Source organism: Daucus carota, chromosome 8 (assembly GCF_001625215.2).
Source record: "Daucus carota subsp. sativus chromosome 8, DH1 v3.0, whole genome shotgun sequence".
NCBI lineage: Eukaryota > Viridiplantae > Streptophyta > Magnoliopsida > Apiales > Apiaceae > Daucus > Daucus carota.
In genome coordinates, this window is record NC_030388.2 from 5,565,590 (window position 1) to 5,592,821 (window position 27,232).

Sequence of the window (27,232 nt, forward strand, 5' to 3'; positions counted from 1 at the left end):
TCCAGATATGATTGTAGAAGGGGGGGGGGGTTGAATACAATCAGTACCAAATCGTCGCGGAAGTGAATCTGATTGAATATGATTTGTTAATCAGATTATAAATAATTAATATAACAATGTTTGACGTCGTTATATAATTAAAATGGTTCAGTTTTAATGTCCACTAAAGTTCGTAGAATAAATTCGACAGGGTATATTCTAGATTTAGTGATTAAAACAACCGGGTTATCAAAGCACAGAAAACTGTGGATATAACGATCAAGCAAGTTACGAACAACTTGAAAGCTTTACAAATGCTTTGATTACAAAGTGAATGAACACTAAAAATGAAGGATGCAATGCCATATTTATAGGCAAAGCATTTGTACTTGTAAGACAATTGAAAGACAAGACAATCTAGAAAGGAAAGACAATTTAAATGTCTTACAAAGCCATTTACATAGCAGAAAGACAATTTTAAAGCTAGCAAGACAATTTAGAGCTTCGGTAAGACAATTATAAGGCTAGTAAGACAATTCAGAACTTCGGTAAGACAATTAAGGATTGTCTTGCTGTTCTTCATTCGGTCAGACAATCTTAGATTGTCTGGGAAGCCACAGACATTGTCTTGCAGACAATCACAAATTCTCGGTAGGACAATCCTCCTTTGTCTTGGCAGTGAAGCATTCGGTAAGACAAATTAAATGTCTTGCAGACTTTCTTAACCATTCGGTAAGACAAAGAGTTTGTCTTGGCAGTTGTCTTCACCTTCGGTAAGACAAACAATCTTTGTCTTGCAGACATTCAAAGAGATTCGGTAAGACAATTCCAATTGTCTTGCTGAGCTTGAGTAGGTGATTGAATGTAATATGTAGATTATATTAAATAGAAAATTATCCACTTAATTAATTTAATCATATAAATTCATAAATTAAATTAATTCGAGAGTGAATTAATTTAACAAATAAATTATATAATTAATTTAATTATTTGAGAAGTGAAATAATAATCTATTAAATATTTAATCACCCATTCATCAGTAGAATTGCTTCCCGTCTTCTTTAAACATTAATAACTCCGTCTTGATCAGTCGAACGAACGAACCACCAACTCTGCTTGACTTCAAATATTTAATTTGAATAACTGATACACAGATGTACTGTCTGGTTCATCTGTATCTAGTTAAATCAAATATTCTTTGTCAAATAAACATTAGGAAATTGATTTGTTCGTCGAGTCTTCGTCTTGTAAGTACTTCTTCATTAAATGGAATCTTCTGATAAAATAAAGTATAGAAACTTTATATCTTCTGAACTCCTGGACGTGCCACAAAAGATTATTTGTGCACTGAGGCTTGAACATATTAATGAACTTCTTTCAGTGGTGTGTAGCAGCATCCTGGAATTTATCTGACATATAATTCCCATAAATCATTTGACGTTCTTCGTACGGATTCCGTTGACTTGCTATTTACTGAGCTTTCTTATCTGAGTTGAGTTGTATCTCTTTAAATACAAATAGGCTGAACATATGCCTTTCAAAGATTGATACTAAATATCTTATTTATAAAGAGGTATTCTATCACACATGATATACATAGAAAAAATTTATTATTGATTGAGAATATCTTGTTAGTAATTGTAGTAGTTGTGTACTATATAAACACAGAGATTAGGTTTTTCCAGAAGGCAGAATACACAACATGAGTAATATCAGTGTAACCTAGAAGCTCTTGAGAACAGTTGTGTTTCTTGAGAGAATTTTGTAACAGTTCTTATACAACCAATAAGAGCTGAGTTGATTTGTGAGTTAATTGATTGTTTATCCTTATCAGTCTGACATTTGATTAACAATAGAATAATTTGACTTAAGTCTATTGTGTGAAATTTCGACCTAACAACTTCCAATTCAGATTCTCAGTAATCTCAGTCTGGTGACTCATTTTCAACATAACCCTCCAGCGACCAGCCTCAGCCCTTGAGCAATTAATCCATTCAGACTTCTACAAATATGTATAATATATATAGGTTAGTACCTAGTACAAACTAAATGATAAAGAATTCAGGAGTACACCCTGAATTAGCTCAACAGAGTCACCATTTTCATCCGGGGAATAACTTTGTTTTCTAGTGAACCTTTTGATTGCTACGTTGTGATCATAGAAATCTATAGAGCAAATTTTTTTCATCTCTAGACATAATAGCATCATCCAAACAAAATTATAATATTACAAGTACATACATCATTTGGAGATTAAAAGAAGACATTTTGAAATAAGTACTCAACGTTTTCTTTTCATCCAAAAAGATTTGGTAACAATCTCTTGCCATGGTAAAACGTTATGGCATCTTAAAAAGTGGTTGACTTGTACGCATGAAATCAATAAAACAATCACCCTCAACAAACCTAAATGTAAGCTCATCAATAATAATCGTGGAGGTTAACTTATGTCTAGAAGCTTTTTGATCAAAAAGCCATTTTTTAAGATTTCCTCCCACGGATTGCATAGACAATTGGATTTGTTTCGATTCACCACTAAGGGTTAGTTTATTGCAAGCTTTGAGATGATTTCTAAGTGAACTAGTGCCATTAGTACTATTTCGGAACAATATACCTTTTCACAATAGTTGGACCTAGCTCTTTGTGCACCTTTCGCATCCACAAACTTCGTGAAATGATCCCACACCTCCTACCGATCTTTCATAGGCTTTCTCGATCTTTTCCTTTTTCCGGAACTTGCATCATTAGAGTCAACCATTTCCTCCTCTCATTGATTTTGCGACATATTTCAAACTGAAAATGAAATAAGAAATGGCTGTTAGTCAGTCAGTCTATCACAAATTTACAACATTTACTGAATTACTACTAGCTACTAGATATTGCTGAATCAAAATGACTAATCGCGGCAGGCTGCAACCATTTTGGACAAAAATCCAATGCATTTTTTCTTTTGTGAACTTAGATTAATAAATTAATAACAATCAGCAAGTTGAACACTATGATTCTCAACCTCAAAATCAGCTCAATATATTAGATTCGAAATCAAAATCTAAGATTCTTGACCTGAAAGTCTAATTAAGAAAAACATTAAAAAGGTAATTAACAGAACTACAATATATAATCTCAGATCTTAGTCTAAATTAGGAAAAGTATTAGCCCAAATTGTATGCTAATAACAGGACTCCAAACTTTCGCCTTAGATAGTTATATTTGAAGATGAGGAATATAAACCTGGAGACTTATTTTTGAGTTGCTGATGAATTGAGATTCATGTTGCTGGAGAGTGGAGACTGAATTGGAGAGCCCAAAGGGGAGTCGCGCCAGTTACCAGATTCGTGTAATCGTATTGGTCAGGCTCAGGTAAGGTTAGTAGTTAGGACATTAGGATTAGATTCTAAGGTTATCTGTCCATATATAATATATTTATTTTATATTTAAGAAAAACTTCGGTATTATATTTTAAACAGAAATACTATATCAAAAACCGAATCATACCGAATATATTTCAGTTCAAACCAAAAAACCGAATTATCCAAAATTTTCTGAAAAATGGAACCGAACTAAACCGAAATTATACGGTTCGGTTTGATTCGGTTTGATTCGGTTTTTCGGTTTCGGTTGGGGGGTGTGATTGGGTTCATTATTTGAATAGTTTCGACTCCAACTGCCTCTTCTCCATCATCAGAGTTTTATTCTATCAGATTTCATGCTATCAATAGCGCCAAAGAAAATGTACACAATAATGAAGTCTTCCTTACTCCTAAAATTATTGTAATGCAGTGAAACATATGCTGAATGCCTTTTCTCCTATGATTGGTTTTTAAAGCAAAGCAGGATTATCCCTACTCTCACTGCTTGGAGTGACTATTAAATTATAGTCCCCTTTAATTTATTTCATTCCAATTGATTTTTCTTGTTGTATTTAATAGTTGTCAGTAGCTCCCTTGAGTTTAGAGGTATGCATGCCTCTTCTCTCTTTTGCAGCTTTTATGAGTTTAGAGGAATGCCTCTTCTCTCATTCATTATCATATTCTTGCTTTTAATACAATCTTTTAGGAGAAAAAAATCACGTCATTGTATACAACGTCAAGAAATCATATTACTTTTTTCGTATGTTTATTTAGAGTCCGAATTATGATATCAAAATCAACATATTTACCATAATCTATAAAAAAAAAAAATGCTTCATCTAAAATTATCACAATTGACCACTTATATATCATTCAAATTATATCAAAAGATGGTAGATGAATCGTTTAAACAAAAAAATATATTCTATTTTAATTAATGAAAATTTTAATAAAAACTTATTATTTAAAATAATTTGAACTAATAAATCAGAGAAGAGAATTTCAAGTTAATGACAGTTCGTATAATTTTGTATTATTAATTAGTAACTTATATGTTATCAAAAATATAATAATAATGTAAATTTAATAATTTATACATTAGAATAATGATATTAACTTCCATCACATAAAATCACAAAAAGTTAATAATAAATTGTTCAAAAAACAAAATCAAGATAGATATTTTTCAACTTAAATTAAAAAATGACTTTTAAATCGACCCCTTCAAAAGTAACTCTGGATTATAACTCATACAACCCTTTACAGCTTCACTAATAAGTTTAATTGTGCAAGTAAACCTGCACGTCAATGATCTTAAACGTTGTAAACTCCTAGCCTATAACTCTTGCCACTATTCACAGCTTCAACAACGAATGTCTGATTTCTAAGAAGTTAATTGTGCTAGTAAACCTGCTCGTTACGGATCTTAAATAAACCTCTTGCACATGATTCAGCATAAATATATGCAATTCCACTTTAACCACTTGCGTTCTGAATATTGTCAAGCCTATCTGATCCACTAGTTTGTTATGACGTTTTATGAGTAAAACGCTACAAGAAATAGCGTTTAGGGTTTCAAAACGCTAAATCATATAGCGGTAAGATGGAAAATATGATAAACGCTGCACAATCTAGCATTTTTTTGAATTGTAAAATGGTAGGTCGCGGCCATATTCTCCGGCACTCGTATTTGGGCCATTTTCTTGAAAATTGTGTGAGTGAGCGCCAACACCCTGATAATAGAGTGATAATCAACCCCGTGATGGCCTGCCAATATCTACTCTGATACCTGGGGCGTGCATCTATAGCAAATTGTAAGCAAGAAAAAAAGAAGAAACACAAGAAATAGAGAGATTCAGGACCATATTTAACTTCGCAATTTTAACATATATAACATCGCAACTTGTGCCATATATTATCGCCACTTGTTTTTACTGCATATTCAAAATTCGCATAGGCATATTCATTTGTGTTCACTCCATATCTTCCAAAAGCAGACTTGTATCTACACTCAAAATACCATTGCAGAAAAGAAGCATATTTTCCCAAGCGCATTCAAGTTGGTTACCTCCCAGCCATATCCTTCCTTGTAGCATTCAATCTGTCATTAATGTTAGAAAAAATATATTATGGATGATATTAGTACTAAAATTTGATAAATTATTCTGAAATATAGAAGGGCCCATGAAAGTGTTACATACAGTGTCCAAAATTTCATCCTTTCTCTTTAGACCGCCAATGACATATAGTTTACCTCCGACCACAACAGCATCAGCAAATCCCCTACTGTTGTTCATTGGTTCCCCAAGCATCCATGAGTTCATACGAGGATCAAAAATCTCAAGAGTTGAGTGCATTCTATCTCCCTCGTCACAACCTCCAAAAGCATATCTGCAAAGAGATCTTCTATTATAGAATTTTGACATGGAAGTTTAAGATAAAGATTAAGAAAAGTATACCTTTATCCCAAATAATAACAATAAATAACCCAAAGGTATGTATGACATGTTAAACACAAATTCATTGGTAAACTTTACTTTACATTATTTACATATAGGCTTCTCAATGGGGCGGAAATATGAGGACCTGCCCCGAATGGGGCAAACACGCACCAACAAAATGGGGTGGTGAGCGAAGAATAAATTTTCACCCTATATATAGGACAGGTATGGTAAATACGGAAATACCCGTGGGAAAACCGTTCCGCCCCGCCTCAAATTGATATATAATTACTCCATCCCAATTTATGTGAGCCACTTCTTTTTGCATGCATTTCAATGTCTTGAAACGGCATACTTTGTAAAGCATATTCTTATTTTGTTTTGTATAAAAAATTGAGTTTCTACATTCTAATTTTCTACATAACAAAGAAATATATATATTATATGTGAGTCAAGTTCTATGGAGTACAAAAAATATTGGAGTATTGGAGTACAAGATTGATATAATATAATCTAGTCATTTAAATCTAAATTTTTTTTGTTCTACAATATTTGTAAACATCCAGCAACCTGCACATTATGTTTTACAACATAAACATTGTAATTAAAAGATAGAACAGTTACTTTTATAAATCGTAGGACATTATGTTCTGCAATATAATTTATAAGCAGAACAACAATCTTAATGCTTGTTAAAGTTGAAAGATATTAATGATTAATTGATAATTATGTTTAATACTACTTATAAATGATAAATTATATATAAATTTGGATAATCAGAGATATTATTTATGATTAAACTAAAAAATTATGATTTGTACTCCAATACTCCAATGTTTCTATGTACTCCATAGAACTTAACTCTATGTATGTATGTATATATATATCTATATATATATATATATATATATATATGTATATGTATATATAGTTGCACTCCACATAGAACACTAAAAAAAAAGAACAGCACAGAACACTATCATTATCAATTCATTTTTCACAAAGAATGATTTGTTAATATTATAATAACATAGTTAAACATCCAAATTCATCCACATTATTACTATGAAATATTACGGAATCCATAATAGAATCATATATACATTATATATATCTATGAAATATATATATGGTTGCACTCCCCACAGAACACTATAAAAAAAAAAAAAGAACAACACAGAACACTATCATTACCAATTCATTTTTCACAAAATGATTTGTTAAGATTATAATTACATAGTTAAACATCCAAATTCATCCACATTATTACTATGAAATATTACAGAATATATATATATATATATATATATATATATATATTGTGCACGATTAATTTTACATAGAACATTGTTATTTTTAACGCAAATTTATTGTTAAACATCACATGTACTATTATTATTCTATTACTATTCATTAAAAAAAAAGTTAATCAACTTAAAATTTGAAAGCAATTCTAAGGTTTAAATGAGATTTTATATTTGATTCTAAAGTGTTCTGTGTTCTTAGTTTAAAAGTGTTTCTGTATTGAGAAATGGCCTATGTGTGTGTGTGTGTGTGTGTGTGTGTGTGTGTGAGTCACACTCTATGGAGAACCATCTTATATAGAGTCCAATAGAGATAACCTCTATATATGAATAAAATACATGTATTAATCAATATTATCCATCAAATATCTAATTTATAAGTACAAAAATAAAGTTTCATCACATTTATCATTGAAAATTGAAAATTTATCATAATATCTCAATTGATTCTACTGTGAAACCATATTTGTTCAAAATGGTTCTGCAGTAGAACCACATTCAAAAAAAAAATTTACTTAAGTTGTAAGTGTTAAATTGTTTGTGCATATCATGTATGATTAGTATTCTATAATAGAATCAAATGTTATGCATAAGTATGATTAAGTTTCAAATTATTTAGGAGATTTTTAGAGTGGAATCAAATGGTCGAGGAGATTTTTAGAGTGGAATCAAATGGTTCTTTACGGAACTCTATATAAGATGGTTCTCTATGGAACAATGGTATAGAGTAGAATCAAATGGTTCTCTACGGACACTATATAAGACGATCCTGTATGGAACAATGGGCTACATATACATATATATATATACATACATATATATATATATACACATACATATATATATACATATATATATATTACTTACAAGTATCTCCAAACATATTGAGACGTTAAAAAACAAGTGGCTTATTCATTTTAGATAGTAGGTCGTATTTTCTTCATATATAATTTAATTTTTATACTGTCAAATATTAAATATTATAAATTATTCATAAGATATCCGACGAGGCGACACACGGAAATTTATTATGAATTATTTATTTATATCATATGGGGAGGGGCAAGGCGGCGCACGGAAATTGACAGTGTCCCACGAGGCGGATTGAGGATTTGAAAAAACATCGCCAACAGGAAACAAAATTGGGTACGAAATAGAAATTGTTTTTATGTTGAAATAAGATATATATAACATATGTGTTCCCAAGTTCTAAATTCAGGAAAGAAAAGAACGGAAGAATAGTTAGTGTTTTCTCTTCAAATCTTTCTGAAAGTTGGAAGAGAGTTTCTCGATAAACATATATGAAGTTACTTCTCAAATGATTAGTTTTATTATTTCCTTTTAAATAATCTCACATGGGAACAAGTTGAGAAAATTAAATCTTGTGCTTTCTTTTCTTTTCATTCAAAAAAGATCTTTGGAACACAATGTCAAAGTCCCCACCTCGATTATGCCCCACCCTATTCAACGTAAAGAAGAGTATTTCCAAATATTCAAATTACAATATCATACAATATATAAATGAAAGTACAACCTTAATGTCCCCGTCTCGAATCCGCCCCACTACAAACCCTATTCACCCTAAAGAAGAGTATATTACAATCTCACACAATAATTGAATGAAATGAAGTAAAACTTACAACTTTTCAGTAAGGACCGCTGAAGAATGGCAGCCCCTCTTTGTCCTCATATTCCCAACTCTAACCCACGAACGTTCTCGAGGATCAAATCTTTCAATGGTGCTGCAATTCAGATATGAATCGTTTATTCAACAATCTATTTATTAGATATTACAAGTTATGAAAACTACTTCAATGAACACAGAAGACTTTTTCAGCCACCTGCAATAAAGGTTGTATGTTTTAGGTAAAAACATGTGATATTATTATCCCTAGCATTGTAGTGGGTGGATACTCCCTCTTCTTTTCTGGGTAATACAAGTTGAGGGTTCGAGCCTAAGACATCTTAATTCATAATTAAATTAACCATAAAAAAATATCTTCAATAATTAGTGTAACCATCATATGATCTTAGCTCCTAGCAAAATGTAAATATTATAGATTGACTATATTATGAAGTAATGAGTGAAAACATATTTATCCAGAGACAACTATATCTACACAAAAATTTCAATATTATTGTGTACCAAATGTCAATAATAGTTCATCCTTTGCAGACCAATGTACATACATGGTTGTTACGTCGGTAAGTCAAGTCGAGTCGTCCGGACTCTCCGGCTAGTCGAGTCGTGACTAGTCGTAGACTAGTCGACACTAGTCGACAAAGTATAAAATTAATAATATATAATTATATATTATATATACTTATATTTCCAGGCCAAAACCATATTTCCAGGCCGGAACAAGTGTGTGTGTGTACTGGCATTAAAAAATAGCTACTGCAGGTTACTTTGTGTGTATATATAAGTGTGTGTGTGTGAGTGTGTACAAGTATGTGTGTATAAGTGTGTGTATCAGTGTGTATAAGTGTGTATATCAGTGTGTATAAGTGTGTATAACAGTGTTTTTGTGTATGTATATAAGTGTGTGTGCGTGTAACTGTGTATATATACAAGTGTGTGTGTGTGTAAGAGGAGAGGATGCAGATTGCAGAGCTGGGTTATTGGGCTTTTGCTGGGCTGTTGTTTTTCTTAAAATTAAAGTATAATCGACCGACTGGGTCTTCCAGTCGACCCGACTAGTCGACCCAGTCCACTAGTCGAACACCAGTCGGGCGAAACATTGACATTCTCCTAGTCGACCTGCCCAGTCGACCTCTTCCTAGCGACTGCTCGACTAGTCGACGACTAGTCACGACTAGTCGAGCGACTCAACAACAATGGAAGTTCTGCATTTTGCTCCATAAATATTTGCTTCGTGGTTCAGTCCCAATCACGGACTAGGGGAACTATATGTCTGGATAGCTACAATTAGAAGGCAAGTTATTACTATAAAATTAGAGGGTAAAAATAATATATTTGAATGGCTACTTATATAATACAATAAATTTTGCACTCGCTGAAAGGGGAAAACTTTTTAATATACAAACAGAATGCAAAAAGATAAATCATGTTGCATATAATAAAAATCTTATAGTAAGGCGGTACACCTAGTACATGCACATTCAGAATCAACTCTAATTTCTTTAAGAATCAAGGACTGCTCAATTACTAAAAAGGTGTTATATTGCCGGTTCTTATAAAACCTCTAGGTGTTAAGATTAGGACCTAATACCATCATTATTATATAATATATTTAACACTCCCCTTCATTCAAAAGAAATCACTGTGTGTGTGTGTGTGTGTGTGATAATTCTCTTTCTCCACCACATTGACTCCTTTCGAGGGTTCTGTTTATGAAAAGGGCACTCACACATTTATGCCCAATATCCTAAAGATTAAAACATCTTCTGATATTAATGCCTTGAGATGAGACTAAAGCTTGCTAATAACCAGACCTTAAATAGGATCCCAAAGAACATGTTCATGCCTCTACAACCTAGGGAATGAAAAACTCCCAACGCTTTTCCCTTCCACATCATCCTCGACTAAATATGAAATCAAGACGGCATCCTTGATTAAAAACATCTACTACCAGCTACTTTACCCTACATATCATGATGCAAGCCTTAGTGATACCTAAAAATAGGAACATCTTCATCTAAACGATTTCAAATTGTGCATCCAAACTATAAAATGTCCAAACTATAGAAATGTCAAGTGTAATTTGCAACAATCTTAGTAAACTATATTGAAGCACTTTGTTTATATATTCTGCAAGTTTAAACAGCTTGTTGAGAAGCAGTCCATCTAAAACCTTAATGTTGTGTTTGGTTGGGGAGAATGGAATGGAATGAGTAAAATTACTCAAAACTAGTAGAGATCAGAGGAAAGTTTGAAGGAAAATTAAGTGATTGCAAAATTACTATGATGAGATTTGAGAAGAAACTGGGGATATGAGAGAATGGAGCATTCCATCTCAAATCGAAGGTGTGATCTCTAGCACATGATGTAAAGAATGGAATGGAGGAAAGAATGAAATTTCTTAAAAATTATTTATAACATAATTCATTTTTCATTACATTCCTTCCGAAATCATTCACCCCAACCAAAAACAACATAAGTTGTTAAAGGAAAGCCCCAAATGGATCTTATGCTATATTTCAACAAAACTAACCAAGCAAAGAGGTTCTCATGTCTTCTTATCTTGTAACAGGATGATACCCAATCTTTGGTATTGCTCTTTAGTGGCAAATCCTCTTAATTAAGCAGTAACGAAAACCATTACCTTATCATGGGCCAAAGTATACCTCCAAAAGAAGTTGACAACACCATGTAGCCTATCAAGAATACATCAAGTTCTTGATTTCTGTAAACTTGGCAACATTAGGTTACATTGTATTTACTCTGTTTTGGAACATTAGGTTGAGGACCACCAGTTATATTATTTTTAGATTCACACAATGGTTGATGTGGCACACCATCATCTTAATGAATATATTTAAGAAAATGATGAGAGGTTACAATATTTTGAGGATAAAGTTGATAGTTTGAGTTCACACTTCACAGCTACAAGATGTATAGTAAGTGTTCAAAGCAACATTTATGTAGCCTTATAAAATATCTTCCTTATTCTCATTATTTTCTTCAACATGTTAAGACCAATGTCTACAGCATGAACCACAGTGTAAATTTTGCTGACTTGTAAGTTACATGAAATTCAGTAGCTGTTTTGCAAGATTTGGAAAATTCAGGCAGCTCTTTGTAACTTTCAGGAAGTTTGGGGACTGTTCTCTTATTTTCTGGAAGGGCAGGGACTGTATTTAAATCTTCTGGAAATGAGGTACCTAATTGTAATTCTTATAAATATCAAATTTTTATATACCAAATAGATATGACTGATACAAGGGTTTTTTAGTTTTTAATGGCATCTGTTGATGGCTGTCGGTTTACTGAAGTTGAATGAAAAGGTCTTTGACAAGTTTTGAAAGAGAACAACTTGGTTGGCTTAGGTACTGAAGGGTTATTTTGATGACAAAAGATTTTTGAATGTCGCTCTGGAAACTGCCTATAGGGAATGGGTTGAATTAGGGATTTTGTGCGCCAATCTCTTGATCAGAATACCACTTGGCGGATGGGGTAAAGTAGGATTTCTCGAAAAACGGGGACTATATTTAATCTTCTAGAAAGAGGTAGGTACCTTACTGTAATTCTTATAAAATATCATATTTTTATATATCAAATATATATATGACCGATACAAGTGTTTTTAGTTTTAATGGCATCTGTTAATAGCTGTTGGTTTAGGTTGGATGAAAAGGTCCTTGACACTGAAAGATAACGGTTTGGTTGGCTTAGGTAATAAAGGGTTATTTTGATGAAAAAAGATTTTTGAATGTGGCTCTGGAAACTGCCTATGGGGAATGGGTTGAATTAGGGATATTGTGGGCCAATCTCTTGATCTGAATACCACTTGATGGAGGATGGGGTTAAATTAGGGATTCTCTAAAAATCTCTCGCAAGCGAAATTTAGTAAATAACTCAATATATTATTTCAATAATAAAACTCAATGTGAATTACAATAATTAAACTCCTATACATAATCTACTTGCCTAATTAAACAAAAACTCTAAAATACATATAATCAGATAATCCATTGTAAATTGTTTTAATAATTAGGCTTTCAAAGCCTATTAAATTACTCCCAAATACTATATTCAGCCTTTTTGACACAATGTCCAGCATCATAAATTACAAATATGTTCCATTATATTTTGCATTTATGTTACAGATATTAATGAGATGTTATAATGTATTCTCACATGTATATATCTGAAGCATAACAATACATAAATATGAAATTCCACAAACTAGTAGGCAAGCAGATTCAGGAAATTCATAAAAGGTACTTCCGGGGCTTAAAAAGGTATAAAGTTTGATTCTTACTTCGACTTCTAGTTTTACCTCACTTTTAATTATAGAAAGTACCAAAAAGAATCTATAGAAGTTTTGTTAAGAGTTTTGTTTGCAGGTTATGTAGTCCTTGAACATTTTTATTCTCTAGCAAATGATGAAAGCACTAGCTACAGTGCAAAAAATTATTGTGAAATACTTGCAGTATTACATTTTGCACAGATAAAGAGACTAGTTAAGTATTACAAAGTAAAGAATAATGAACAATTATATTGAAACATAATGTATTTATTTCACTGCACATCAATTAAGAGAAAGAAGGAAAATGATCAACAATAATCTGACCTCAAATAATTTGTTCCATCATATCCGCCAGTGACGTAAAGTGCATTATTAATCTCTGAAGCTGCAGGAGCAAATCGCTGGAAACACGAAAATATTACTCATGTCATATGAACTCTAACATGCAAATCCTTTTTAAGTATATATAGGCAAACACACACACACACAGACACAGATATATATATATATAGGCACTTGCTCAAATGAGAACTTTCTTAAAATGAGAACCGTGAGAACTTTTTTAATTTATCAAAATCTCATTCATTTGAAGGGCCCCGCCAGGGGCACCTTCACAAAAAATGTATATCATTAAGGTCTCCACCTAGCTAGCCAAAAAAATATATATATATCACTGATGACGTGGCAGTGGACTTATTTTTTTGAATTTTTTTTTTTTGACTAGCTAGGGAGAGACTAGTTTTATATACATTTTTTATATTGGGTACCCACTAGTTTGATATTTAGATTAGTCAAAATATGATAAATTAAGGAAGTTCTCACGGTTCTCATCTTAAGAAGTTCTCACTGGAGTAACCCTCTATATATAAAATATATATAGAGAGTAAGGTTCGAGGGAGAACCATTTTATCAAGAGAACTGGAGGATCTCCATCTAGACCATTAATCCACACTAGATTATTAATTAATGATATTATATTCTAGTAATGGCAAATCTGTAATAGTTTCAAACTTTATGTATCATTGCTGAGGGGTATATTGATGTTAAAATGGTAACAACTATCAAGTTATTAATGACAATCAATAACAATTTAATGCAAATCAAATCAATATCTTCCTATTTATAAAACGCTTACCTCACTCTCAAAATAAATAACATATATATTTTATTAGAATATTACAAAGAATCTGAATATTATGAAGAAACAATAATTAACTTTAATTAGAATCTCTACTTTAAACAAAATTTATAATTAATAATTTAAACTAAAATACATAAATTTACAAGTATATGCATGAGTCCTGAATGTTTATAAATATAATAAACGGAATAACTTACAGAATCCAACATTATATTAATATATACGGTTCATTTTTAAGAAATCGTTACTACAAGTTAAAGAATACTGAGATTCTGTTTTATGTCAACTGTATATTTTGTCAAATATTCAAAATGTCTTATGTATTACAAAATCATTAATGAGAATGCTCTAAAGAATTTCTAGATTCTACTAGGTGATTTTTAAAACTAATAAGTAATATAATATTTAAATATTATAAATTAAGTTATTATTGAAAAATTAATATTCAAATATAGTTGGAGTTGTGGATTCTACTATGTGTTTTTTGTCTAATATACACAAAATATGTAAATAAGAGCTTGAGAATAAATTTTTTGGTTATATTAGATCTTAATAATATATTTTTTTAATCAAGTGAGTGTTTAATAAATTTAAGCATGTTTTGATTAAATTAAGGATTCTACTAACTAATTTACTACGTGCTCCTATTATGTAATAGTTGTTCTTATTCTATTAACTAATTTCATCGTTATACTACAAGTTAAAAAATACTGAGATTCTGTTATATGTTCGACCGTATATTTTGTCAAATATTCAAAATGTCTTATGTATTACAAAATCATTAATGAGAATGCTCTAAAGAATATCTAGATTCTACTAAGTGATTTTTAAAACTAATAAGTAATATAATATTTAAATATTATAAATTAAGTTATTACTGAAAAATTAATATTCAATTATAGTTGGAGTTGTGGATTCTACCATGTGTTTTTTGCCTAATATACACAAAATATGTAAATAAGAGCTTGAGAATAAATTTTTTTGTTATATTAGATCTTAATAATATTTTTTTTTATCAAGTGAGTGTTTAATAAATTTAAGCATGTTTTGATTAAATTAAGGATTCTACTAACTAATTTACTACGTGTTCCTATTATGTAATAGTTGTTCTTATTCTATTAACTAATTTCAGCATATTTTTTGTTAAGTATTATTACACGATTCTATTACGTGTTCGTATTATATGTTAGGTGTTCGTCTAATCAGAGAATATCAAATAAGTATTTCTGTTAAATTTTTTAAAAATAAATACTTTAAATAAAAAACTTTATTTTTTAATTATATTTTAAGATTTTAGTATGTGCTTGTCGTTAGATTCTACCAAAACAAATAAATCAAGTCAAAATTGAAAAAAAAAATAAAATTAATTACTTAATTGAGAAATCATCAATGTATTTATATGAACATATTTTTTAAATAAAATATAATTTTGTAGTAATAAAAATTCTAAGAATCATTCCAATTTATCATATTCTCGTAAGTATTTTAGTATGACTTATTATATTATTCAACATTCAAGTAAGTGTTCTTTGTAAAGATATGCTATTATAATTCAACTTCAATTCCATATATCAAATTAACTACCATAAGTAAGATTTATAAAATTGTTTAAATTAGTGTTTTCGTGTAGAATATAAAATATGACAAATAAAATTTAGTTCACTATTTTATTAATGTCCAGGTTCAAATACATGTGATGTACAATTATTAAAATTTAATTAAGTATTTTATTTTGGATTCATATAAGTGTTTTAGTATCTGATCGAATTTGATCAACTGAATTCATATATAAACACGAAACTAGGTACATAAGTTATGATTCTTCAAAGTATTTTATACGATGATCCAGAATAAAAATTAAATAAAACAATTTTTTTAATAAAATCTTTTAAAGTTTGAAATTTGAAGATCAAATTTAGTATACACTAAATGCTTGATTGATTGATTAAGATATGGAAAATATAGATTAGGAAATTAATTAATTACGTATCTTATTAATTATGTTAATCAAATCATGTCTATATATTGTCAAAAATGGAAAGTTGCTCAAAAGATTCTTTATTTTCAATGTCCAGATATGCCCTTATACAGAGTTATTAATATATTAATACTAAATCTCCTAATTATAGTAGCCATTAGATTAAAATGGCTGATCTACAGTAGATACGCTAGTTCTCTCGGTTCTCTCGATAAAAAAGTTCTCTTATGATCTTACTCCTATATATATATATATATATATATATATATATATATATATATATATTCACAGTTTTACTCCACTAGAAACCAAATCATCGATGTAGCAATGTGCCATAATTTAGAAGTTGTCATATTATACATGTGCTTACCTTAGAATTGGCTTTTTGCATAAATCAGTTCCCATTTGAAAAGAAAAATTAATCTAAATCCTTCTTAGAAATGTTATTATAATAAATGTGTAGTCTTTCTCTTTAGTGATTTTTTATACTACAGACTAAATTTGCATATTTCTCTTGTTTAAATTAAGTTAGGTCGATACAATCTGATTCATTGAGAAGCCTCAGCACTTAAAACTCATACTATCATTTTATTTTTAGTTACTTATCTTGATTAGTAAACAAATTAAAAATAAATACGATTAAATATGTGATGCATAAATGTTTTCAATATTTAATAAAAGAAATCTATAAAATAAATACTATATAAAACTATTCTTCTTTATATTTACATACATTTACTATATATAAAGATTTTAAACATTACAAATTAACATGTATTACATCACTAGACTTATTCTACAAATATATTCAAGAAGTTTTAATATCAGTATGAAAAAACAAACATGTTATTAGAAAACAAACAGCGAATAAGTATGTAAGCTGTATTGTACATAAATTCATATTTTCATTTCAAACAATGAAATGCAACAGTTCTAATTTCAAATATATATTTTAAAGTTATATATATAACATTATATTATAACTAAATAATTAACAACAAAAAATTAAAATATAAAACAATGCAATAGCAGGCAAAAAATCCTAGTATTTATGTATGAGTGATTGGTTGTACACAAAATAGTGATTTCTTACAGTATACACACGTTATTTTATACCGTAGTTATATATAGTGATATGATCAGCAGGAATTAGATTTGGTTTCTCTTTAATCAATTGCCTACTTATACTAGGTTACAGCCCGTGCAAAGCACATTAATTTAATAAGGTTTATTTTTTCAATAATTTTTATTATTACTCTTTCCGTCTCGTCCAATTCTTTACATTGGGGTTGGGCACAGAGGTTAAAACAAATTTACGATGTAGCATAAATTAGTATGCAAAGTGAGTAAAGTGGTTGGACCTATGAAGCATGAGTGCGGGTGCGGGGATACAGAAATTCAGCAAAAAAAATATATATGGGGATTCGGGTGTGGGGGATACGGCAAAAAAAATAAATTAAAAAATATATTATATAAATAGTTAATTAACAAAACAAAGATGGAGCATTCAAATCAAACCAAATAGTCAAATACACAAGTTTATTAAAGTTAATAAATAAAAAAAATAATATAATACATACGGTAGCAGTACTTAAATCACAAACAATTACTTAGGCAAACACTTTAATATCACCGACCCTTTCAAGTTACCCTGCAACAAGCAGCAACCCAGAAACCAAGCATCTATACATAAAATATATAGAGGATAAATTACCATGAACTGCACCCCAGTGATCCTCGGCACAAGTGCAGTGGGATACGCCACACGGCGCACCCGGCCGCACCCAGGCGCCCTCCACCTGCACCCGTGCTTCTTAGAGTGGGAACTTTTAATATTTAATTGATAGTTTTTATCTTTATAAGAGTTTATTCCTTTTAAAAAAGCTTTAATATGTAAAGATTGAGAGGGGGTATATTTTTCAATTTTTTAATAAATTAAAATAGAATATAATGTAATTATTAGATTTTTAAATTTATTTAAATCTTTAAATTTAATATCGTGAAAGTTGTTTAGCAAGAAACATATTGTGAAATTTTAAATTTAATATGTTATTGGTGGGAATCAAAGGTTAGACATTTGTACGAATTTCCTTCAGTATTATATCTAACAGTTCACATCAATCTGAGTTGAATATTTTAACGGATGTAATTATATGGGTTAACCAAAAAGAGGGTCCCATACCCAAACTACAAAATATACTTGTATTCGGATTTTATAGTTTAATATAAATACACATGAGTTGGGTTCGATAGGAAATACCCTTATATAACGCACACGAAATCACAAGCATCCTCTGTTTTTATAAAAAAAAAACAAACAATGTTTAATATCAAAATAAAAAGTTTAAGAATGATTAATATTAACATAATAGGCCTATCGTAAAATATCAATAAAATTTTAAAAATCAAGATGTTACCAAATCTAATAAAAGTCTTACATAAATTATTTGTCTATAATGAGATTTTACGTAGTTTTTGTTAATTTTATCTGTTTTTAGATTATAGATAAGCAAAAAAGTGTAATACTTTTTACGAAGACATGAGTTAAGATTTAAAAATCAAAATGTTATCAAATCTAACATAAAATCTAATATGTGTTTTTTTTCTTAATGAGATTTTGCATATATTCATGTTATATTTTAGCTTAGTTTTAATTGATAAGCAAAAGGCACAACAAAAAATATAGTTAATAAGTATGTGTTATATGTTACTTAAACTATCAAAACAAAAATATAGAAATAATAAAAAGATATTGGTTCTAACACAATCAACAAAGAATTAGTTGACATTTATTCTTAATCCGGTTGTTGCCACCAAATCAACTTGAAATAAAAATTGAAGCATAAGTTCAATACTCCTTGCCTTCATATTTTTTTTGTTGCCATATCCACATCTACAATATAATAAAATATCATCATTGCTTTTACAAATGACTTCTTTTTTGTGTCCTTCCTTGCAAATTCATTACATGTATACTGATCAAAACTTATACTTGTTTACATCATATACTTTAAGAGCAAATTTGTTTTAAAAAATCATGGAATTTGTTCCACGTCTCGAATGTGAACAAGGTTCATAATATTCAATATGGTTTATGGGTCATTATTTAATATTAATGGCTTATGATTCAATCTTATGAGTCATTATCTATGGATCATGGTTATGGTTAGTTGCTTTTGCATATTATTACGATTATGGGTTACGGTATCAAAAGCACATATCCAAAAAGAGGGTTTTTGATTTATTGATACGCAATTTATTGATATGCAAGAAAAAAGGTATAAGAAAGCATGAGCAAGAAGATATGTGTTATAAAAAATAAAAAAATCCTAATGTAATCATCTAAAAGCAGAAAACAGTTGTTGACGTGTATTCGATGTGACTAAATCATCTTGTAATATATATTGAAACATAATTTCAACAAAATTTATATTTGATTATACTTTTGTTCCTCACTTTTATCTAAAAATTGTCTAGTTTAAATTACAATATTCTATGCTAGATCTCGGAGTTCTTTATAGTATTCTTTTAGCATTCTTTATGGAACAATGATGTGTGTGTGTGTCTATATATATATATATATATATATATATATATATATATATATATATATATATATTATTTGTTTCAAACAGGTAATCATGTTTAAAAAACTAAATTACCTTATACTGCATTGACGGCGTAAATATCCACCTTCCTATGTTTGGATCATACATCTCAACCTCAGAAAGACAATCAACCCCATTCCCACCACCGATTGCATAAATCTTATCACTTAAATTTACCCCAGCTAAGCTCCCTTTCTTTCGATTTAGTGAGGGTTGACTCACCCACCGGTCACTTCTTAGGTTGTATGACTCAACTGGAAAAGAGTAATAATTAATTCGTTTCCATGCCAAAGGATATATCAAGACTTAACTAAACATATTGAGCTTTACAAACTGTACCTACCTGTGTCATGCCAAATTTCGCCATCAATACCACCGAATATATAAAGTTCCCCGCCTAACTTTGCTGCTGAGGCATAGGACCGTCGAGTAGGCATCGGACAAAGAGGTGTCACTATATCACTGGCAAGACAGTAGGAATTTAGATCTGCCAACCAAGAAGAACCATCAAATCCACCCACTATAAGAATACTCTCGTTCATATTTGAAATGGATTTGTCAACCCATTCATACTCATCCCCCAAGTGTACAGCTGAAGAATATTCTCCAGATTCCAACATATTGCATCTATTTTTGAGTTGTGCGATTTGCCTTTTTGAATCAACCTGAGAAGGTTCTATGATAAATATAAAGTTTTTCACTATAGAATGTTGAATCAATAAATCAGAAAAGAATTGAACAAGACCCCTTTCTGATATCGCACGCTCTCTGCTTTTAGTGGTTCATGAGGATTGGCTATTCGGCCTTCTTCATGCCATGGAAAAATTGTGAAAACATAATCAAGTCATAATAATAATAATAATAATAATAATAATAATAATAATAATAATAATAATAATAATAATAATAATAATAATTTTAATAATAATAATAAAAATAAAAATAAAAATAACAATAATAATAATAATAATAAATAAAAACAACAATAATAATAACTATAATAATGATAAATAATAACAAGAACAATAATAAGAAGAAGACTTATTACATGAGCAGAAATTAAAATAATCCTATGCCTACTACGTCGCTAGATTAGCAGAAGCAAACGGAATAAATAAACAGTAATATCTGCTATGCGGTACTATTTGGTCGGCTCACATTCTACACAAAATAAGTAAATATTACCTAGTCTAAGCCTAGCATTTGGTTAATCATAATGTGCACATGCGATACAAAATCCAAGCTACAGACTTCAGATATTCTTTTAAGAAACCTGTATTTATGCTATATGCATGCATACTTTCATACCCTTTAGTTGCAAGAGTTTAACAGTATTAAATGTCTGCAGTGAAGAGTTAATTGGAGTACATTATATTCTCATGTCATCTACCCAATCTATACAAAGCCACCAGCATGCACGTATAGCACCTAGTCACTCTTTCTCCTGGATTTTAAAACATTGTAGGTTATGGAGGCATCCATTGTCCCTATCTCCAGTCACAACTGAATATAATTCTTATAAATTAGAAGGATTCTAGAAACTACTACTTAGCACCGTGCGGTCAGGAATTAACTACTCAGCTTATTAGAACTCGGCAAAACCCTCCGTTCCAAACTAGATAGATACACGGAGTATTAATCATCAGCTGATGATGGAGAAATGTAACAAGATTTTTAATATTTAAAGTAAATCAAATTATTTTACTACTAAAAAATCATAACTTACCACAATTAGAGCAAATTCTCTCCAAAAATATATGAAGATGATACATATAGATGAATCACTAAAGTAAAAAAGACAACAAGAAAATGAAACAAAGACAAAGGAAATTAATTATAAAATAAAAAATATTACAGCAAAACATAAAAATTCAATAACATATCTTTATCCAAGCTTTAGTCGTTTGATGTTGCTGAAACTTTTGATAAGATGTTTGCGTTTCAGATAATATCTCTATGCATGCTCACAACTTAGTGTTCTTTGACTTTTTCTAGAGCATTCAAGGTTTAGTTATTTCAAACTAGTTAAGATTTAAATGTATACTGATTTATAATATCACTGTATATATGCGTTTATATAATGTTTCAAAACTATAGCATTGTCTTCTAATTTTTTAGACAAGTTTAAAACGAAATAAATAAAAAAATGTATTTATTTAAAATAATGAACGAGAAAAAAGAAAAGGCATGTGCAGTAGGAACATCTGACTAAGAAGATAGAACAGAATAGGATGAAAGAAAGTACCAGCTCTGCATGAAGATAGTTGATTTGCATGTGTTGTTGCAATTGAAATCCCTTCAGTCCATCAATTTCTTTCATTAACTTCAATAAGATGCCAAAAGAAATTAATCGGGTAAGAAAAGCACATATAAATATAAAAGACACACTAACATTTACATGAACAAAAGTGGCTCTAACCACAAAACTTCATTTACCATAGACAGCACAGACTGAATGTCAAAAGAGTTTGTTGCTGTTATGCTATCTACCATTGGATAACACACATTCTGTATAGGTAGTCCAGTATGAGTAACATTGTTTTCCTTATTTTCCTCTAAGATCATCTCATTTATCACAGCACTGAAATCGAAAGAATCAGATGACTGCGTTTCATCTTCATTTACGTTAAGAGGCTTCACCCCCTCTTTATTTACATTAGGAGACCAAAACCCCGCTACCAAGTCAGACTCCTGTGGATAATGAGTGTTTATGTTTGATTCGACATGAATGTAGCATCTATCTTCATGTCGTGCTACACCAGTACTAAAATTTGAAACATCTTTCAAAGCAAACTGTGTCTCCCGATCCGAGTCCCAGTTGCCCCTGTCATCATAACACGGGCTGCCATCTAGGTTTAACCCTTGTCTATCAGCAACAGACAAGGGCGGAGAGGGAGGGTTCTCCCATTTTGTCTTATCCCTCTCTTCATTTACATTAGGAGACCTAAGCCCCACTACCAAGTCGGACTCCTGTGGATTATGAGTGTTTATGTTTGAACTGACATGACTGTAGCATCTATTTTCATGTCGTGCTACATCAGTACTAAAATTTGAAACCTCTTTCAAAGCAGATGGATTCTCCCAATCCGACTCCCAATTGCCCCTGTCATCATAATACTGGCTGGCATCTAGGTTTAACCCTTCTCTTTCAGCAACAGACAAGGGCAGAGAGGGAGGGTTCTCCCATTTTGTCTCCCAGTCATCAATATCTTCGGAACACTGTTGAATGTTCAACACATCTCTCTCACTTTCACTAGTCTCTTTGTCCGAAGAAGGTAAACATGAAGGCTTTAAATTTTTGGACTCATCCAAAGGATGGGAGGAATTAAATGCTTCAGTCCCAAAAATTTCATCTTTCTCCAAACCTTTACTATCAGATGAACTTTTAAATAATGAACTCCATGTTTTCTGCGGAATTGAAATGCTTGAATCATCACTATGAGATGAACTTTTGAATAGTGAAGTCCATGTTTTTCTTGCATCATCTTGATGCATAACATCAGTATAAGATGAACTTTCGAATAATGAAGCTGATGTCTTCTCCGGAATGGAAGCGCTTGCCTTTCTAACAACCTCCTTGTTGCTCGAAATACCTGATACTATTCCTACCTGTAGTGTGTCAGAAGCAGGTAATGGATTGAAGGAAGGATTCCACTTTACTCTACTTTGTGATGTAGAAGCATCCGCATCACAAGGCAAAGAATTAAACAATGAGACTAGCTTGCTAGTTTGACTCCGGTCTAGTTCAAACCAGAAAAGGCCTTGTTCATAGTAGTTACTTGATATAATCGGTATAAACTGATCCTCTGTCAAAGTGCAGCAGCGCCTGTGAAGACTAACTTTAACCTTCAACAAGAAATATGTTAGTATAAATCAAATTTATGATACAGTGAACATCTACATCAGTAATGAAACAAGCCAGAAGGCATTAATGCTATTTCATTATCACACATAATAGATACATCAAACTGAGTTGTGTATTATGGCTATGTCTTGTACCTGTGCAGGGTATGGTGTGTCTACACCATCTTCAGTCCATGCATGACGATCGATGTTCATTTCTCCAGGGGTAGCAGCCTCGAATATACCATGAAGTGTTCTATCGCTATAGTTGAATAGAAATAGGACTAGTCCACGGCTGATATTCTTCACATATGCATAATGAGGAGCTGGTAGGCCTGTCAAAGACTCATTAAAATATTTTGAATCTATAGAAACATTTTCAATAGTAGGTTTTACTTAAATACAGAAATGTAATGAGCACCAGGAGTGCTTTAACTTACCAAATAACTTTTTTTTATAGCATTCATGTATTGTGTGATTCTTGCAGCCAAAAATAACTGCACCTAGTTCACTCTTCCTAAGGTTTCTTGCAGGAGCACTGATGTTAGCTTTCGCAGGTTGGAACTTCTGATTCACAGATTGTTTTTTGTTTTTCTTCCCTCTTGCCATTCTCTCTGCAGGGTTCAGAAAAAAAAAATCAGAGATCATATTAAAGAAATCACATTTCCTATTATGAAAAATGTAAACAACAATATTTCGTATTGTTTACCAAGATAATCAACATATACATTCAAAAAATGACAATACAAAACGATCAAAGTAGCAATAAGGCCATGAACTTAGGATCGAACAGTCGAACACAGAATACCAAAAATAATTGCAACTTTAAGCAATATAAATAGCAATGTTTAAAGAAACAATTGAAAACACTCTATGGTCCCATGTAGTACCAATCTTTGAATCAACCACAAAATAAATGCCTGGATTTAACAAAATTAAACAAACAAAACAAAATCACATCATATAAATAATCTCGCTATGATTTGTTTGAAAATCATGGTGTCTCATATGAAATACAACTAAAACAAATACAGAATAGAGTTATAGCTGATTAACCAATTATAATAATAACAATAAAACTAAGTACTAGCATGGCAGTCAAACGAACCGAGCAGGACAACTCGACTCGTTTGAAGATCAACTTGACTCGACTCAGTCTGTTATCGAGCTCGAGTTTGAACAACAAAATTTTTTTCATTAAGGAACTCGAGTCGAGTATTATTAATGTTGGACTCAAAGTCGACTTGTAATCGACTCGAACTTGACTCGACTCATTAATAACTGAATACACACACACACACACACATATATATATTTAACATTTTCATGTGATAAAAATATATAAATAGATAATGCAATAAAAATATTAACATTAATATATGATATGCTAATTTCTACTAACTTATTCATAATTTTAAATTTAAACTTTAAAGTTTTAAATGAGCTCAAAATAAAAATAAATATATTTTAAATTCTCACAAGTTAATTGAGCTCATAACTCGACTCGGTTCTTAACGAACTCGAGTTCGAACAACAAAAAATGTTTGATAAGCTAAACTACCAAAATTAACTTGAAAAGAAACAACTTGACTTGATAAGAAAAACTCGAACTCGACAAGAAAAAACTCCGACACGACTCGGTTCGTTTACAACCCTCTGCATATCAAATTAAAACAACAAAAAAACATGAGAAATGTGCCTTGATCGAACAAAATTGAACAAACAAAACAATATTTCACCGAAATAATTAATGTCACTATGATTTGTGCAAATTAAGTACAAAATTACTCTCTCCCTCCCTCTTCCCCCATGCCCCCTGCCCTCTCCTCTCACACACACAATCAATGGACCTAAAATTATGAGAAGCTTTTGGAAGGAAATGTACAAATTAGTAGCATAATCATAAAACCCTAACATTTTTAAAGCTTAAAATTAATGATCATTAAACCCTAACATAACACAATAAAACAGGAATATATGTAAGTGAAATTTAGGATTAATACCTGTATAAACCGTATGGAGTTGGAATGCACGGTGATTTCTCGACGAGATGATCTTCGAGAGAGGATTTGAGAGAGAGGATTGATATAACTGTATGTATAGGTAGCTCTGAACTCTGAAGTTTTCCTTTTGCAACGAGAGTTATAATAATTGTGTTTATATTTGAAGTTGCCGGGGTTTAAATTAATTGTCGAAATTACCCCTGTTGAAGATCATAGAAAAGGATGGATGTAGAGGCCACTTTGGTAATTACCGCAATTTATTTCTAATTTTGTTGTATTTGATAATAATAAAGAATTGCTAAAAATACAAAAAGGAATAATATTATAGTGTGGTCCGAAACATATGTGCAAAAGTAAAAGAAGTATACAATTTCTTAAAATATATAAATTATCCGATAACAAATAAAAATAAATATTAATCTTTTTATCAATATGGGAAATATTACTACTCGCAAGTTATGAATAGTCCACTAAGTAAAGGTCAATCTTAAAGTAATTGTTTGCTATTGAATTGACAAAACAAATTTATTATGGTAACCAAATGCCTGAAATTACTTTACTTCAAAAAATGCATGCTTTTATGGTGCATTTTCCAATTTTTGGAATCTCAACTAAATTAATAAGATTCCATAATCTTTTATTTATCTATCTATTTATTTTATATATTAAAGCAAAACCTTGACAAGATATTTCAAGAAATTGATTAGGAAACTACGTATAAATCCTTATGACACATTAGATTATGGCCATTTCATCAGTTCAACATGTTTTATCTTTGTGCCTTTTTTATTTACCATCATGCAACAAGACCTTAAACCATCGCGCAGCAAGACCTGAAATGGAAGGGGCGCTGACAGACCGCTTGCTTAAATTAAACGGGCTCTCTACTTTAAGGTAGGGGCATGGTCTACGTACATCTTACCCTCTTCAGACCCTGCTCTAAGCGGGATATACTGAGTATGTTTGGTTTGGTTTGGTTTATAAATTCTAATTTCTATTCGGATTATGCTGGGGTTTTTAGATTTTAATGGCATGCAATTAGTGCTCGAATTCTATTAATAATTGGTGAAAGAATTTAAAGTGGTGATGCATGATAACTCCAAATCCCGATCTTGGCCTTCTTCCGTCGTGGATAGCTCTTTTGTGGTGTTGTTGCTTGTAGGGCTCTTACAAAACAACACCGAAGGGGGGCTTGAACCCCGCGGCGTCTCCGGCGTGAGAATAAGGGGAGGCTTCAGAAGGTAGTTGACGGAAAATAAAACTATCTATGTGTGGAGGGTGAGTGTATGGTTGTTGTGTATCGATGCTTGAGTGTATAAGCTTTTAGTGAGTGCACAAGTGTGTGTAAAAATGAAAGTGTGGAGATGAAGATCCTTGAGCCTCTCATCCTTAGTCTATTTGTAGGCCAAGGATTTGGGTTTAAGGATGTGTACCTTGAATCCTGATCATACTCCTGTAGGGGTTGAATTCCTTACAAGTGTCCAGGTGTCAGCTAAGGAATAGTATTTTGCAATGTTTTGAGGCTTGTCTTCATCGTGTCAGTAGTTGACCGTTGTGTGATGTCCCTATCACTTGGGGTGTCAGTCTGTTACTTGCGCAGCAAGTGTCGATTTCGGACTTACACGCTTTTTCGAGGGTATGGGGCCGAGTTG

At 31.1% G+C, this 27,232-nt stretch overlaps 1 protein-coding gene across 2 annotated transcripts; it reads right to left on the bottom strand.

Moving 5' to 3' along the window:
* Window positions 1-5,164: 5,164 nt before the first annotated feature.
* On the bottom strand, window positions 5,165-25,718 carry LOC108197284 (uncharacterized). 2 transcript variants are annotated; one of them, XM_017364862.2, is made up of 11 exons: window positions 25,581-25,718; window positions 24,018-24,191; window positions 23,734-23,912; window positions 22,171-23,580; window positions 21,980-22,057; window positions 20,078-20,399; window positions 19,789-19,988; window positions 13,332-13,408; window positions 8,715-8,816; window positions 5,531-5,720; window positions 5,165-5,430 (listed from the first exon to the last, which is right to left on the bottom strand). In XM_017364862.2, the coding sequence occupies exons 2-11, from the start codon at window positions 24,184-24,186 to the stop codon at window positions 5,341-5,343; spliced, it is 2,817 nt and encodes a 938-aa protein (XP_017220351.1). In that variant the 5' UTR covers window positions 24,187-24,191; window positions 25,581-25,718; the 3' UTR covers window positions 5,165-5,340. The 2 variants fall into 2 exon arrangements, with proteins under 2 accessions (XP_017220351.1, XP_063939398.1); XM_064083328.1 differs by lacking the exons at window positions 5,165-5,430; window positions 5,531-5,720; window positions 13,332-13,408 and having other exon boundaries at window positions 25,581-25,712.
* Window positions 25,719-27,232: the final 1,514 nt, after the last annotated feature.

Excerpts from the sequence above, each read along its gene's own strand:
- LOC108197284 (XM_017364862.2), bottom strand. The coding sequence starts at position 24,186 with ATGGCAAGAGGGAAGAAAAACAAAAAACAATCTGTGAATCAGAAGTTC. Across the intron at positions 22,058-22,170 it reads TTCAGTCTGTGCTGTCTATG|TTAATGAAAGAAATTGATGG; the intron begins GTAAATGAAGTT and ends ATCTTATTGAAG. Across the intron at positions 5,721-8,714 it reads GCGGTCCTTACTGAAAAGTT|ATATGCTTTTGGAGGTTGTG; the intron begins GTAAGTTTTACT and ends ATCTCTTTGCAG.